Source organism: Lipotes vexillifer, unplaced genomic scaffold (genome assembly GCF_000442215.2).
Source record: "Lipotes vexillifer unplaced genomic scaffold, Lipotes_vexillifer_v1.1 scaffold531, whole genome shotgun sequence".
NCBI lineage: Eukaryota > Metazoa > Chordata > Mammalia > Artiodactyla > Lipotidae > Lipotes > Lipotes vexillifer.
Genome location: NW_006799583.1, coordinates 400416 through 414442, shown reverse-complemented (window position 1 = coordinate 414442; position 14027 = coordinate 400416). Strand labels below are relative to the sequence as shown.

General features: G+C 38.9%; 1 protein-coding gene across 3 annotated transcripts in view; it reads right to left on the bottom strand.

Annotated features, from left to right (window-relative positions):
• Nucleotides 1-11668: 11668 nt before the first annotated feature.
• HIF1A (hypoxia inducible factor 1 subunit alpha) overlaps nt 11669-14027 on the bottom strand; it is a 41959-nt gene continuing 39600 nt past the window's right edge. For 2 of the 3 annotated variants that reach the window (XM_007471700.1, XM_007471699.1), the window contains exons 14-15: nt 13482-13608; nt 11669-12995 (exon numbers count right to left, since the gene is read on the bottom strand). In XM_007471700.1, the coding sequence (XP_007471762.1) occupies nt 12844-12995; nt 13482-13608 (279 nt within the window). In that variant the 3' untranslated portion in view covers nt 11669-12843. The remainder of the gene's footprint in view (nt 12996-13481; nt 13609-14027) is intronic. The other variant, XM_007471701.1, reaches the window with a different exon arrangement.

Here is a 14027-nt window from a genome sequence, read left to right as displayed (position 1 = left end):
TTTGGAGATTAATCCTTTGTCTGTTGCTTCATTTGCAAGTATTTTCTCCCATTCTGAGGGTTGTCTTTTCGTCTTGTTTATGGTTTCCTTTGCTGTGCAAAAGCTTTTAAGTTTCATTAGGTCCCATTTGTTTATTTTTATTTCCATTTCTCCAGGAGGTGAGTCAAAAAGGATCTTGCTGTGATTTATGTCATAGAGTGTTCTGCCTGTGTTTTCATCTAAGAGTTTTATAGTGTCTGGCCTTACATTTAGGTCTTTAATCCATTTTGAGTTTATTTTTGTGTATGGTGTTAGGGAGTGTTCTAATTTCATTCTTTTACATGTAGCTGTCCAGTTTTCCCAGCACCACTTATTAAAGAGGTTGTCTTTTCTCCATTGTATATTCTTGCCTCCTTTATCAAACATAAGGTGACCATATGTGCGTGGGTTTATCTATGGGCTTTCTATCCTGTTCCATTGATCTATATTTCTGTTTTTGTGCCAGTACCATACTGTCTTGATTACTGTAGCTTTGTAGTATAGTCTGAAGTCCCAGAGCCTGATTCCTCCAGCTCCGTATTTCTTTCTTAAGGTTGCTTTGCCTATTCGGGGTCTTTTGTGTCTCCATACAATTTGTGAAATTTTTTTTCTAGTTCTGTGACAAATGCCATTGGTAGTTTGATAGGGATTGCCTTGAATCTGTAGATTGCTTTGGGTTGTAGAGTCATTTTCACGATATTGATTCTTCCAATCCAAGAACATGGTATATCTCTCCATCTGTTGGTATCATCTTTAATTTCTTTCCTCAGTGTCTTATAGTTTTCTGCATACAGGTCTTTTGTCTTCTTAGGTAGGTTTATTCCTATGTATTTTATTCTTTCTGTTGCAGTGGTAAATGGGAGTGTTTCCTTAATTTCTCTTTCAGATTTTTCATCATTAGTGTATAGGAATGCAAGAGATTTCTGTACATTAATTTTGTAACCTGCTACTTTACCAAATTCATTGATTAGCTCTAGAATTTTACTGGTAGCATCTTTAGGACTCTCTATGTATAGTGTCATGTCGTCTGCAGACAGTGACAGCTTTACTTCTTCTTTTCCAATGTGGATTCCTTTTATTTCTTTTTCTTCTCTGATTGCTGTGGCTAAAACTTCCAAAACTATATTGAATAATAGTGGTGAGAGTGGAAAGCCTTGTCTTGTTCCTGATCTTAGAGGAAATGGTTTCAGTTTTTCACCATTGAGAACGATGTTGGCTGTGGGTTTGTCATATATTGCCTTTATTATGTTGAGGTAAGTTCCCTCTATGCCTACTTTCTGGAGGGTTTTTATCATAAATGGGTGTTGAATTTTGTCAAAAGCTTTTTCTGCATCTATTGAGATGATCATATGGTTTTTCTCCTTCAATTTGTTAATATGGTTTATCACATTGATTGATTTGTGTATATTGAAGAATCCTTGCATTCCTGGCATAAACCCCACCTGATCATGATGTGTGATCCTTTTAATGTGCTGTTGGATTCTGTTTGCTAGTATTTTGTTGAGGATTTTTGCACATATGTTCAGCAGTGGTATTGGTGTGTAGTTTCCTTTCTTTGTGACGTCTTTGTCTGGTTTTGGTATCAGGGTGATGGTAGCCTTGTAGAATGAGTTTGGGAGTGTTCCTCCCTCTGCTATATTTCTTCCAGAGTATGTTGACTGTTCTTGGACCTTTGCTTTTCATATAAATTTTAAATTGAACTTGTCGAATTTCTCTAATAGTACCATTGGGATTTTGATTGAATTGCATTAAGTCCATGTCACTTTGAGAAGGATAACATTTTTATCATATTGAGTCTCCCTATCCTATAGGTATTTAAGTAATCTTTAGCATCATCAATAAAGTTTTATAATTTTTCCTGCATGTGGATCAATTCCCTGAGCCTATGCACACAGCCACAGTGTGATGATAGTGGTTTTAGCAGGGCTCTCTTTGTCTCTTTCCCTGGTCTTTCTGTTAAGCTGTCTGCCTCTTTTGCTATCACACCCAGCTAGTAGACTCCACTAAATGCCAGCTGATTGTTCTACTGCTTTTGACAATGTTCTACTGCTTTTGACAATGTCCTGGGGCATGAACTGCTTCGGAGTTCAATTATATTTAGGTTCCTTTGCAGAGATGGCCATTGAATGCAGTCTTGAGGTTTGTTCTGATCCCAGAGGGCTCTTCTTAGTTGTCTCTTTCTCGGGCTCTCTCTGGTAAACTAGCTAGTCTGCAGTTTAGCTTCTTGCTGCATGGAGCTACCAGCCTCCTCTTAATTACTTGCCACCAAAATATGCATTGTTTTCAAGAGCACCTTGAAGTTTGACTTTTCTCACACTCTTCCAAATAAAATCAGTTCCTCTGGGGAGAACTTCAGAGGTCTCTGTTTTAGTGGACTCTTCTCTCCCCCTGGGCAAAATCTCTGAGCCAATGCTCAAGCTGGGAATGGGGACTGTGTGCCATGTCTTTCAGAGTGATACCCCTGCTTTATAAGCAGGGTTCTGGAAGGGGGCATTAGCTTCTGCCTCTCAAGCTGCCTCTCCTGGCATGGAACCCCCATGTGAGCTGTGTGAGCTGGGGCGAGGGTGACTGGGGTCCCAGCACTCATAGCCTCCTGAATCTGGGATAGGGCCTCTGTCCTATGAATAGTGTCTGAAAGGAAGAAAGGAGTTCCTAATCTCTCCAATCTGTAGGACATACTTATCTGGAATTTAATGTTTGCAACATGAAGCTAAGGAGGATGAGAAATGCTGGCAGCTTGGCTCTCCCAGGGAGATCCATAGCATTTTTACTGAGATCTGGGGGAAGAGTGAGCTCCACCTTCTTGGCCATGCCCACCCAGAGTGGAGCTTTTGTCATACTGAACAGGGTGGGGGAAGCAGCAGGTCATGGCTCAGGTGCCACTGACTCTTGCTGTCCCTACCAAGATTTAGTAGGTTTTCTTGAACTGTTTCTTCATCTGCTGTATTCCCTTCAAACAATTTCAAGAAACTTTAAATGGTTGTTGTCTAAAATTTTCACCAGTTATAGTTGTTTCACGGGGTAGTAAGTCCATAGGGCTCCTCGTACTGCCATTTTCCTGGGGATGCATTTAAAGGCAACTCAGGTTTTCAACCATCTAATGTAGAACAACTCACCTCAAGAAGATAATTAAAATTTTAGTGTGATAAATATGAAAGAGGTGAGCACAGCACAACATGGGAACACCTAGGAGAAACTCCTAACCAGTCCCTGAGAGGATAAGCTTTCTAAAGTAGAACTGAATTGTGAAAAATCAGGGAAAGAATTAAGAAGATGAAGATGAAAATAGGAAGAGTGCTGCTGATGCAGAAAAAAAGCAAGTGCAATTGCACAAAGAAGAAGAGAGAATGTTAGGAAGTTTTATCACTGCAGCACTGGATGCAAAAGAAAGAAGTTGTAATATTTGGAAAAATAGGCAGGAGATCCCAAGGTCTGGAACGCTTTGTGCTGGGAGATTCCCCCCCACCCCTGAAATTCTTAGTGTTCTTTTGTACATTCTGAGCCTTCTGTGTGAAGATGCTTGAATATAAGTCCTAAAGACAGAAAACTCTGAAGAGGTTTAGAAACTTATCTCCCCTGGAGCCATTTGCTTGCATTTCAAGGCTGTAAAGGAAAGATAGAGACCCTCCTTTCTCCCCTCCCCACAGAGAAATTTGTTTACATTCCTTAGATGGGCAGATGTGCCAGCTGCTGCATGTAAGCTCCAAGTCTCATAATTTGAGGGTTCCTTTCTTGTGGTACAAACCCTGCTGCATATACAGGTGACTATCTGGCCCTCACTGTGTAGCCTGTGGGCAACTGGGGCACCAGGGAACCAGAATTAACAAGCTCTATGAATAATAAATGGTCTGTTCTCTGGTCTAGAGGTCTGGTGTTTCTCTCTCTCTCTCTCTCTCTCTCTCTCTGTGTGTGTGTATCAGATCCTCAGTTTTGGACTTAATACCAAATATAAAAGCATTTGAACTATTAGCTAAAGACAATCAATAGCTATGAATATTTTTTTAAATGTTTTTTTCTGTTAACAGAAGTAATCATATTTCCTATACAATATTATAAAGATACAGAATTTATTACTAGTAAAAGTCTTCTGATACTCCACCCCTCAAGGACAATTACTATTTTACATTCAGAATTTTTAAGTATGGAAATAACATAACCATAGTTTTGTTTTAGGAAGATTGGTTTAGCAACAGTGCAGTGCAGCAGGGATGGGGCAGATAACAGGGGAGGTATAGGAAACCCAGGCAAGAAAGGATGAGGCTGTATTAGTGGACATGTAGAGAATGGTGTAAATTAAATACCTAGAAAAAAAAAAAGACTGTGTCACTCACTTTGACGATTTGATAATACTAAAAGCATTACTGTTAAAGTTTTAGGTGTAATAATAGTATTGAGGTATGTCAGAAAAAACAATATAATTTTTAGAGATACATACTGAATTATTTACAAATTAAATTATATGATGTCTAGAATTTGCTTCAAAATAATGGGTGGGGAAGGGAGGGATGCATAAAGGTACTGATGAAAAAAGCCACGAGTTGAGATTTTTGAAGCTGGTACTGCGGCTGATGCTGGATAAGGCACCCAGATGTCTCAGGAATGACTTACTCTCTGGCTGCTGGAGTGTAGCAGCAGGTGGTCCTCAGCTGTCAGTCCTGCTTGGGGGTTGTCTCAGCGGGAAGAAAAGCGCCCTCATTAAAGGTCATTTCTTCTCAGGGCAGCCCACATTCAATGACTGATCACTGTAGGGGCCTCAGCCCTCTCTGTAACTTGGTACCCTTCTCAAGGGCTATCCCAGGTCCACACCTCCCATGTGGCTGCGGAAAGCCTCTGCTGGGACTGCATCTCAGCTCAGTTTCTCCCTCTGCCCACTTCTGCTTTTTCCTGTCCACGTATTTTTCCTTAAAACATGCCCTGATAAATGTCCTGCAATCTCCATCTTGGAGTCTACTTCCCCAAGAACCCAAACTGCAGAGACACTTTGACATCATTATACTATTCTATTTACTTTTGTACATGTTCAAAAGTTTCCATAATGAACATTTAAGAAAAGGACAGCATCAGACTGGTTGTGGTGGATAAGGGTAAAAGTGACAAGTTTTGTCTAGGGCTCTGATTTTGGAGACTGGGTGGCGCCATTCACTGAGCAGGTGATGCAGGAGGAAGAGCCATTTGGAGGGCATATGAGGAGTTAGTTTTTGTTTTTTTAGGATTTTACTTTTTTTCATCATTTTATTTTTTAACATCGTTATTGGAGTATAATTGCTTTACAGTGGTGTGTTAGTTTCTGCTGTATAACAAAGTGAGTCATTTATACATATACATATACCCCCATATCTCCTCCCTCTTGCGTCTCCCTCCCACCTCCCCTATCCCACCCCTCTAGGTGGTCACAAAGCACTGAGCTGATCTCCCTGTGCTATGCGGCTGCTTCCCACTAGCTATCTATCGATTTTACCTTTGGTAGTGTATATATGTCCATGCTACTTTCTCACTTCGTCCCAGCTTACCCTTCCCCCTCCCCGTGTCCTCAAGTCCATCCTCTATGTCTGCATCTTTATTCCTGTCCTGCCCCTAGGTTCTTCAGAACCATTTTTTTTTTTTTTTTAGATTCCATATATATGTGTTAGCATATGGTATCTGTTTTTCTCTTTCTGACTTACTTCACTCCATATGACAGACTCTAGGTCCATCCACCTCACTACAAATAACTCAATTTCGTTTCTTTTTATGGCTGAGTAATATGAGGAGTTAGTTTTTGAGAGGCCAAACTTGACGTGCCTGTGGGGAGCAGTCTGGCCTGGACATGGACTATCAAGCTAGAGGTAACTCGAGGTAATGATGATGATATTGAGTTATTACCTTGGTAATAACTCTAGGTAATGATGACTTGGAACATCTTTAATGACCAATACAAACTTCACTTGTGTTTGCCCAATTATAGCTGAACGTGTTAGAACCTCGTAGAATGGGAATTAACCCATTGATAGCAGGCACCACATTCTAGAATATTTCTATCACCTACAGGTCTCAGAATAACCCTGTCTTAGTCTGTTCAAGCTGCTAAAACAAAACACCATAAACTGGGTAGTTTACTCCTCATGGTTCTAGAGTCTGTAAGTCCAAGACCAGAATACTATCACGGTTAGTGCTAGCTGGTGAGAGCCCTATTCCCGGTTGCAGATTCCTAACTTCTCATTGTATACTCACTTGGACAAAGGGGCGATGGAGCTCTTGTAGCCTCTTCAACAAGGGCACAAATCCCATTCATGAAGGCTCCACCCTCATGACCTAATTGACCTCCCAAAGTCCCCACCTCCGAATACTGTATCATCTTGGAGGTAAGATTTCTACATATGAATTCTGAGGGACCACAAACATTCAAAACATCACAAACATCTTAGACTCAGTCAACCCTCAGTAATTGTTCTTTGAATAAATGGATTTCATTGGAAGAGCTAGAAAATGGTCCTGTTTTCCCCATTCCATTCCTCTGATCATTTCTTCTCTGGTCTCTGTCACACAAGATCCTCTCCTACCTTCAATCTTGTGAGTTGTCGTTGTGCAAGCAGAGTGCAAGCTTTTAGGAACAATCAAAGATGAATCAGATGGGAACCTCACTCTGAAGGAACTAAGTTTGGTAGGGGAGATAAGACATGCATAAATGAGCACAGAACGTTGAAAAAAAGAAAGAGAAGTAAGAAAGCAGAAGGACTAAAGGTGAAGTTCACAGGGATGGCAAATACTTGCAGTTGAATTTGCCTACAAAGAGGAAAAGAACCTACCCAGGCTGTGCTGGCTCCTCTCTAATTTGCGATGTTCGTAGCTTACTTCAGTTAGGTTTTTGCTTTAAATACTCTACCAGTAGGCTGGAGAATTAGGCAACAGCTTATAATGGCTTACCCCAAAGCTTGTCCAGTACTCCTATTAGAGTATGTCATAAGCAGTTGTGTGTGGAACCATTAAAAAAAAAAAAAAAAAAAAGCCGTTTTAAAGAGCCAGTAATATTATTCAGAAATATATGGAAAGGATCTCTACATAAAAATGTTTCTTCATGTTTTAATATTTCAAAGATCTCTAAAAAATATGACTTAACAGCGTCCTAGACTACTTGTCAGGCTATATATGATGTTTCTCAGTTTAAAAACATGCTTTTGTGATAAACATTAAAGAACCCCAGTCCTCCAGTCCCCTGGCCTGCTCTCCTCCGTGAGGAATCACCAGCTTACGATGATTTATTAAGCATCCAGAAGACCAAAAGAGTTGTAGTATTCCCCCTAAATAACACCTATCTAATTAAGCACAAACACGGTGACTGAGGCTACAGTTCAGTTTTTATTAGGAAAAAAATATTTAGAACACCTCGGCCACTTGTTTTAAATGTTAAAATTAAAAGAGAATTTTTAATGTCTTACTTTTTAGGAAATTCCATCTGCGAAAACATGAACAATGAATTTTCCTGAAAAAAAAAAACAATTTAAAATAAAATATAAGATGTAGTCAGCTGTGTATATACAAAAGCTAGGTTATTTATTCTAAACAATACCTGGCTCCGTACTTTACAACAAACTGCGCAATCATAACCTAATTACAGGAGACTAAATTTAATGTCCCAAGCTTTTCTGTTTTCCAAACTCACCTCCCTTCTTTCCAAAAAGATTATCTTCTCCCAAAGGATTCTCAGGGTGCAGACACACAATAAATTCAAAAAACACAACAAGCAAAAAAAACAAAACAAACCAACAACAATTAAAACCCACCCGGGGCAGCTAAAGTTTCCATTTAATTACTTAATCAAGCATATCTCAAAGTGCTTTATTTAAAATAAACGAAGCCTCTGAGTGCCTTAGGGGTAATATGTTGAAATGTACACACAACGTCTCTGTTTTTGATAAGATTAGTAGATAGCACTAATCTTTTAAAACTGTTGCGTACCTACGCAATCTGTTAGGCGACGCCTCGACATTTCTCTGTTCTACAGAGCACAGCTTAACACTCCAAAGCATCTGCTTGGGAGTTCGGAAGACAGCTCTACCTACGGCAACACTTCACTTCTCCTTCCCTCAAATCTCCCCCCGCCCCTCAAACTCCAACATCCAAAACGGCCAAGTTTCAGGAAGGGCTGGCAGCCGAAGCGAGCAGATCACGGAAGACAAAGGGCAGCTCGGGGCCCACGAGCCCCCTACGGCCCTTCCGTCCGCGCGCGCGCGCGCGCATTCTAAAGCCGGGCGGGGCGGTGCCTCCACATGCGCTTCCACACGTAGGCGGGAGCCCGGAGCAGCAGCCACACGCAGCACTCCTGCCGCCTCGCGCCGGCCCCCAGTGCCCGGCCGCGGGCGGGGCCGGGGCTGCGGTGCTGAGCCCCAGCACGTACTGGGGCGTGGCCTGAAGCGCGGCGAGCGGGCTTTGGAGAAGTTTCTCCGGGCGGCTCACATTTCACATCGTCATCATGTAGGCACCAGGGCGCCAGGGACAGGAGTGGTGCCGGTCCTTTCCGCATCCTTGCTCTTCTCCCCGCTGAGGGTCTCATCACTGCCGCTCTCAGGCACCTGTCTTTCCTCTCCGTGCCGGAATGGAGCCAAGACAAAGGAATAAAAGAAATTAAATAGTACAAGGAGATCGGGTGTCTGAGCAGCGTCTTGGATAATACCGTCCACTACAGGTAAGAATAAAAATTATGTCCAAACCTCTGAAAGATGTGAACACAACAAAGCTCCGAAGGTGTTCATAGGAGGGTAGAGGTAAGGTGTAGTTTTTGTTTTACAGGGAGACTATTTCATTTCACATCCTACAGATTGAACTAATTCTCTGTAAAATGATCTGGGACAACAGGCTCAGCGCTATTTAAAGGGAGGAAATATGAGCAAAGTGGTTAGTGGCAGACTTAAAAAACACCCCAGTAAAATTTTTTTTTACATTTTTGCTGGTTCCACATAGCAACATGTTTGCAAAGGTTTTATTTAACCAAACATCGTTAAAAAAAAAAGATTTTGTATTATGTGCAACTTGTTCTTGACATTGCTACACTGGAAATTTGAACTTTTGGAATGTTGAGGTTTCTGCAAAGCCAGTAACTTTAAGTTCATCATTTTTGCATTTTAGAGGTTGTAGGGGGAAATCAAACTTTAGAATGGTAGTTGTGAGGTTAATACAAACTTAAAAGAAAATAAACGTGTCTAGCATGCTATTAAATCAAACAGCGCTGACAGAACCATACCATATATTCATCTGGCCTTTTATAGTTTATCAACGTGCATTTCATATACCACCTCATTTACCTGAGTTAATGTCTCCATAACAACACACCGAAATCTCTAGCTCAAACTCAAAACCCACTAAATAGCACCAGAACACCTCTTTTATTCATTTACATTTGCCTTGCCATTCCTCTCATAAAACATCCCCTCAGTGTCCTCTATGATTTCATTACCATCAAGGGACACCCACCCTCAGTTCCCTACATCCTCATTGCTTTCTGTTTGCCATTTAAACAGTTAATGGGAAAAGGGGTAAGGTTCTACTGGACTGGCTAGCACTTCACCAGCTCAGACACTCTGAATCATAGGCCATCTCTCCAAGACTGTTTTCTCATCTACAAAATGAGATACAGGTACTATTTCATAGTGTTTTTTTGAAGATTGTGAGATAACATGCAAAATGCTTAGCACAAAGTCTAGCATATAGCACTTAAAGACATTAGATTCATTTTAACTCCTAATCTAAAAGAAGTTGTACCTACCAATGGTAGGCTCCCTGGGGAAATCTTTTTCAGTTCCAGAGTTAATAGTGAGGCTTAGAACAAATGAACAAAATACACTAAGCTCCTTTGCCATACTTTTTTCAGATGTGAAAATAATACTGGACTGTCACTGGTCATTCACTCACAGCACTGCCAGAGGAAGAAGGATAGGCATTCATCAGGAAGGGAGACAATACTGGACTGTAGCTGCTGGGGTAGAGCTATACTTGGCTAAAGGCATTATAAAGACATTTGTTACGGTCTCAAAGAGGCTGGCACAATGCTGGGAGGAAAGGCTGGTTCTGCTATTTAAAACAGCTTCAAGCACTCCAGGGGACTTATTTTCTGAATGACCAAGGGGTGGATACTTGCTTTCTCCCAGCTTTACCATCCTTTAAAGTGGCTTTCTCATCTAAATCATTGCTCCACAAGTCATTTTCCTACTCGTGGTCCTTACAGATCTGACCATTAACTAATAATTGAAAACGATAAACTTCTAGATTTCAGCTTAAGTTAATTTGCTAACAAAATGGGCAGAATTTTAAATTTCAACCTGGGAATATTAAGCAACTACTTTATTCTAAAATACCACCTCTAGTATTATCTGTAATTAAATGCAGAAGCACTTTGGATCATAGTATTTGCAGTGAAATATGCATATGCCCCTAAAAACTTAGATTGAGTCTTAATATTGTAAACTTTTGTTCCCATATTTTCATGTAATTGTAATCAGATTTTCTTCATTCTAAGATAAAAACAGCCTCCTAAGATGTGTGGCTTAATTTTGTCTAGGATATTTTGTTCCTCTAACCTCAGGATACAGGGCTTAAGGCTCTGGCACTGCCTATGTAATTTGTCCATAAAAATAATTTGCTGTTACTTCTAGGAGCAGGGATTCACTGTCTCTTATTATATCTTTTTGTGCAGTCTGATTCTTTAAATTTTAAGTGGGAATGTATTACTTTTATAATCATAAAAGAAATAATGCTATTTCATTTTAAAAATATAGGAAAAAAAGCTATTTAAAAAATTTTAAATATACAGTATCATTAAGACAAAAACAAAGAAACGTTTTTCTAGTTTCATATTAGAGTCAGAAGACCTAAGTTTAAATCTTCAGTCTGCCACTTATTACCTTTAAGGCTTGGACAAATCCTTTATCATTTGAGGTCTAAATTTCTTTATCTGTGAGTGACAATAGATTGGAAATCTTTAGGGCAGGGGTCCCCAACCCCCGGGGCCACAAACTAGTACCAGTCCCTGGCCTATTAGGAACCGGGCCCACAACAGGAGGTGAGCGGCAGGTGAGCAAGCGAAGCTTCATCTGTATTTATAGCCGCGCCCCATCGCTCGCATTACCGCCTGAGCTGCTCCTCCTGTCAGCATTATGGTGAGTTACATAATTATTTCATTATATATTACAATGTAATAATAGAAATAAAGGGCACAATAAATGTAATGCGCTTGAATCATCCGAAACCACCCCCTACCCCCATCCGTGGAATAACTGTCTTCCATGAAACCGTTCCCTGGTGCCAAAAAGGCTGGGGACCGCTGCTTTAGAGGAACTTTCTAGCCCTTACAACATTATGTAACTATAATGTTCAGGATTTGCTTCATTCATCCCATTCATATTAGAACATTAAAATTCTGTTTTACTTTAATAAATTAAAGGTTCATAAATGACAAGTTTCTAAAAGCATACTTTTCACAGTGGAACATTACGGTTTGTTATTATTTAACATTACATTTAGGGACACAGTATAACTTAAGGTGATGGCAATACGATAAATGTAGAAATAAACAAGAGTAATGTAATATTCATAAAATACTTAAACTGTTGGTAAACAATATTATGAGTTGGAGGTGTTAAAGCAAATATTATTTTAACATAAAAGCTGATCAAAGGGGGCCTGGTCCACAGAAGATGTTTATTTGATGTAACAAAACAATACAGTTAGTGTTAGATCCAACCACAAAGAGCAAAAGGAATGAAAAATTTGTACAATGCACATAGAAAAACAAGATGTTTACTGTGACAACTATATATTTCTAAAATAATGCTTTTCTAAAATTACTCAATTATTGAAATCTATATGAAAACAGAATGATGTTAATAGCGACAAAGTGCATAAAACCAAACATCAAATTTCGAGCAAATTAACATACTAGGCAATTTTGCTAACAAAGCATGATTTTTTTCTTGTTCACAATCTGCTCAAAATACCTTTATACCAACATGGTGGGCAGAACATTTAGGTTTAATATTAATTACACAATATTAGCATAAACTTCCACAACTACAGATAGGGTATTGTTTTCTTTTGAGCTGGCAAAGTGACTACAGAAACATCAGATCATTTCTCTGAATTGAGAATTTTATCCAAATAAATGCCACATACCTTCCAGATATATGCATATCTTTCTATATCATGTAAATGGCTTTACCCATTTAAATAATAAACCATACAAGCATTTAAGAATCATTATTATATGATTAACAATGTCATGTTCCAGGTTTAATAATTTCATAGGCCAAAAAAAATTTCTTCTTAAAAACTAGTTTTATAAATGCAGAATATATTGCATGAGTAACTGCTGGTATTTTTTTAAGAAAATATATTGTGCAATTGTGGCTACCATGTACTGCTGGCAAATCATTACTGTTTATGTAAAATGTGAAAAAAACTGAGTAAAAATTTTTCAAACTCATCATGATGAAAGGTTACTTGCCTTCTTAAAAAAAAATTACATTGGCATCTTATTAAAAATAATTCGATAAGGGACAAACTCCCTAGCCCAAAATAAATAAATAAAAAGGTGCATTTTAAAAATGATGCTACTGCAATGCAATGGTTTAAATACCAAAGAACTGTGAAAATGTGCTGTGTGTGATCTGGCATTAAGGAACATACTAAAAAAGAGCATTAATGTAAATTAAGTAGAAAGGGGATCAAAATTGAACTAACCAAGTTTGTGCAGTATTTGTAGCCAGGCTTCTAAAATTAGATATAGAAAATATAAATAGACTGCTTTAGGTAATGAGCCACCAGTGTCCAAAAAAAGGAATGAGATTATGAAAAAGCTCAGTTAACTTGATCCAAAGCTCTGAGTAATTCTTCACCCTGCAGTAGGTTTCTGCTGCCTTGTATAGGAGCATTAACTTCACAATCATAACTGGTCAGCTGTGGTAATCCACTCTCATCCATTGATTGCCCCAGCAGTCTACATGCTAAATCTGAAAAACAAAGATACTTAAGTATTTATTCATCTAATCCATGAACATTATTAAACAGCCGCTATGCACTAGGTATTGGGGAAAATAAGGCAAATAAGCGCTAGAAGGGTTTTAGTCTATTAGGCAAAACCACAATCATGTAAACAACAAAGTGCAAAAAATTGTTACTGGTGCTATGTCACAAATGTTTAAAGGATACCTTGAAGGCACAAAGGCGTGATAAACCAATTTAGAAAAAGGCATTAAAATGTGCAAGTTTCAGCTTCTATTCAATATTGATAGCACACAGACTCAGATCAAAGATAATTACTAAAAATTCATAGTTCCATCTTGAAATAGCTATTACTGATCAAATAAAATGCAACCTTACTTTTTAATCCTGCTAAGGAGTGAAAATCACTCTCAATTGCAATAAAGCTCCTAAATAAAAGTTTCATATATTTTAATTCTCTTTGTGATGTTCAAGGGCAGAAAGAATAAACTAACCAGAGGGTATTAAAATAATTGTCTTTTGCTCCATTCCATTCTGTTCACTAGATTTGCATCCTTTTACGCGTTTCCAAGAAAGTGATGTAGTAGTTGCACGATCATCTGGTTGCTGTAGTAATGTTCCCTAAAAACAGTAAAGTTATTTCAATTTTACTATGTTGAATTTTCTTTAAGTCAAAACTTTGAAATCAGTTTAAGTTTGCTAACAATATGTGGGCAAGATTCTTAAATACTGCCCTAAGTTATTTTAAATTCTTTTTCTTCATACTACTATGGTGAATTCATTTGCCGCTCATTATGACAGCTACGTGTGTAAATGCTTTCCAGTTAATCTGGTCTGAAAATATCAGTATGGATTACACCAGCACTGACTGTTCTGTGGGTAAGAAGGGAAAGTAACCTAAAGGGAAGAGAAAGAGACTTGGTGGTGACACTGGGTGTGGAATGAGGGGAGAACTGTACTTACTCAAAATACATCTCTAGTGTTTGGAATTTTTACACCAAGACTGGATTCATTAAATGTTTGTATTTTTAAGAAAGAGT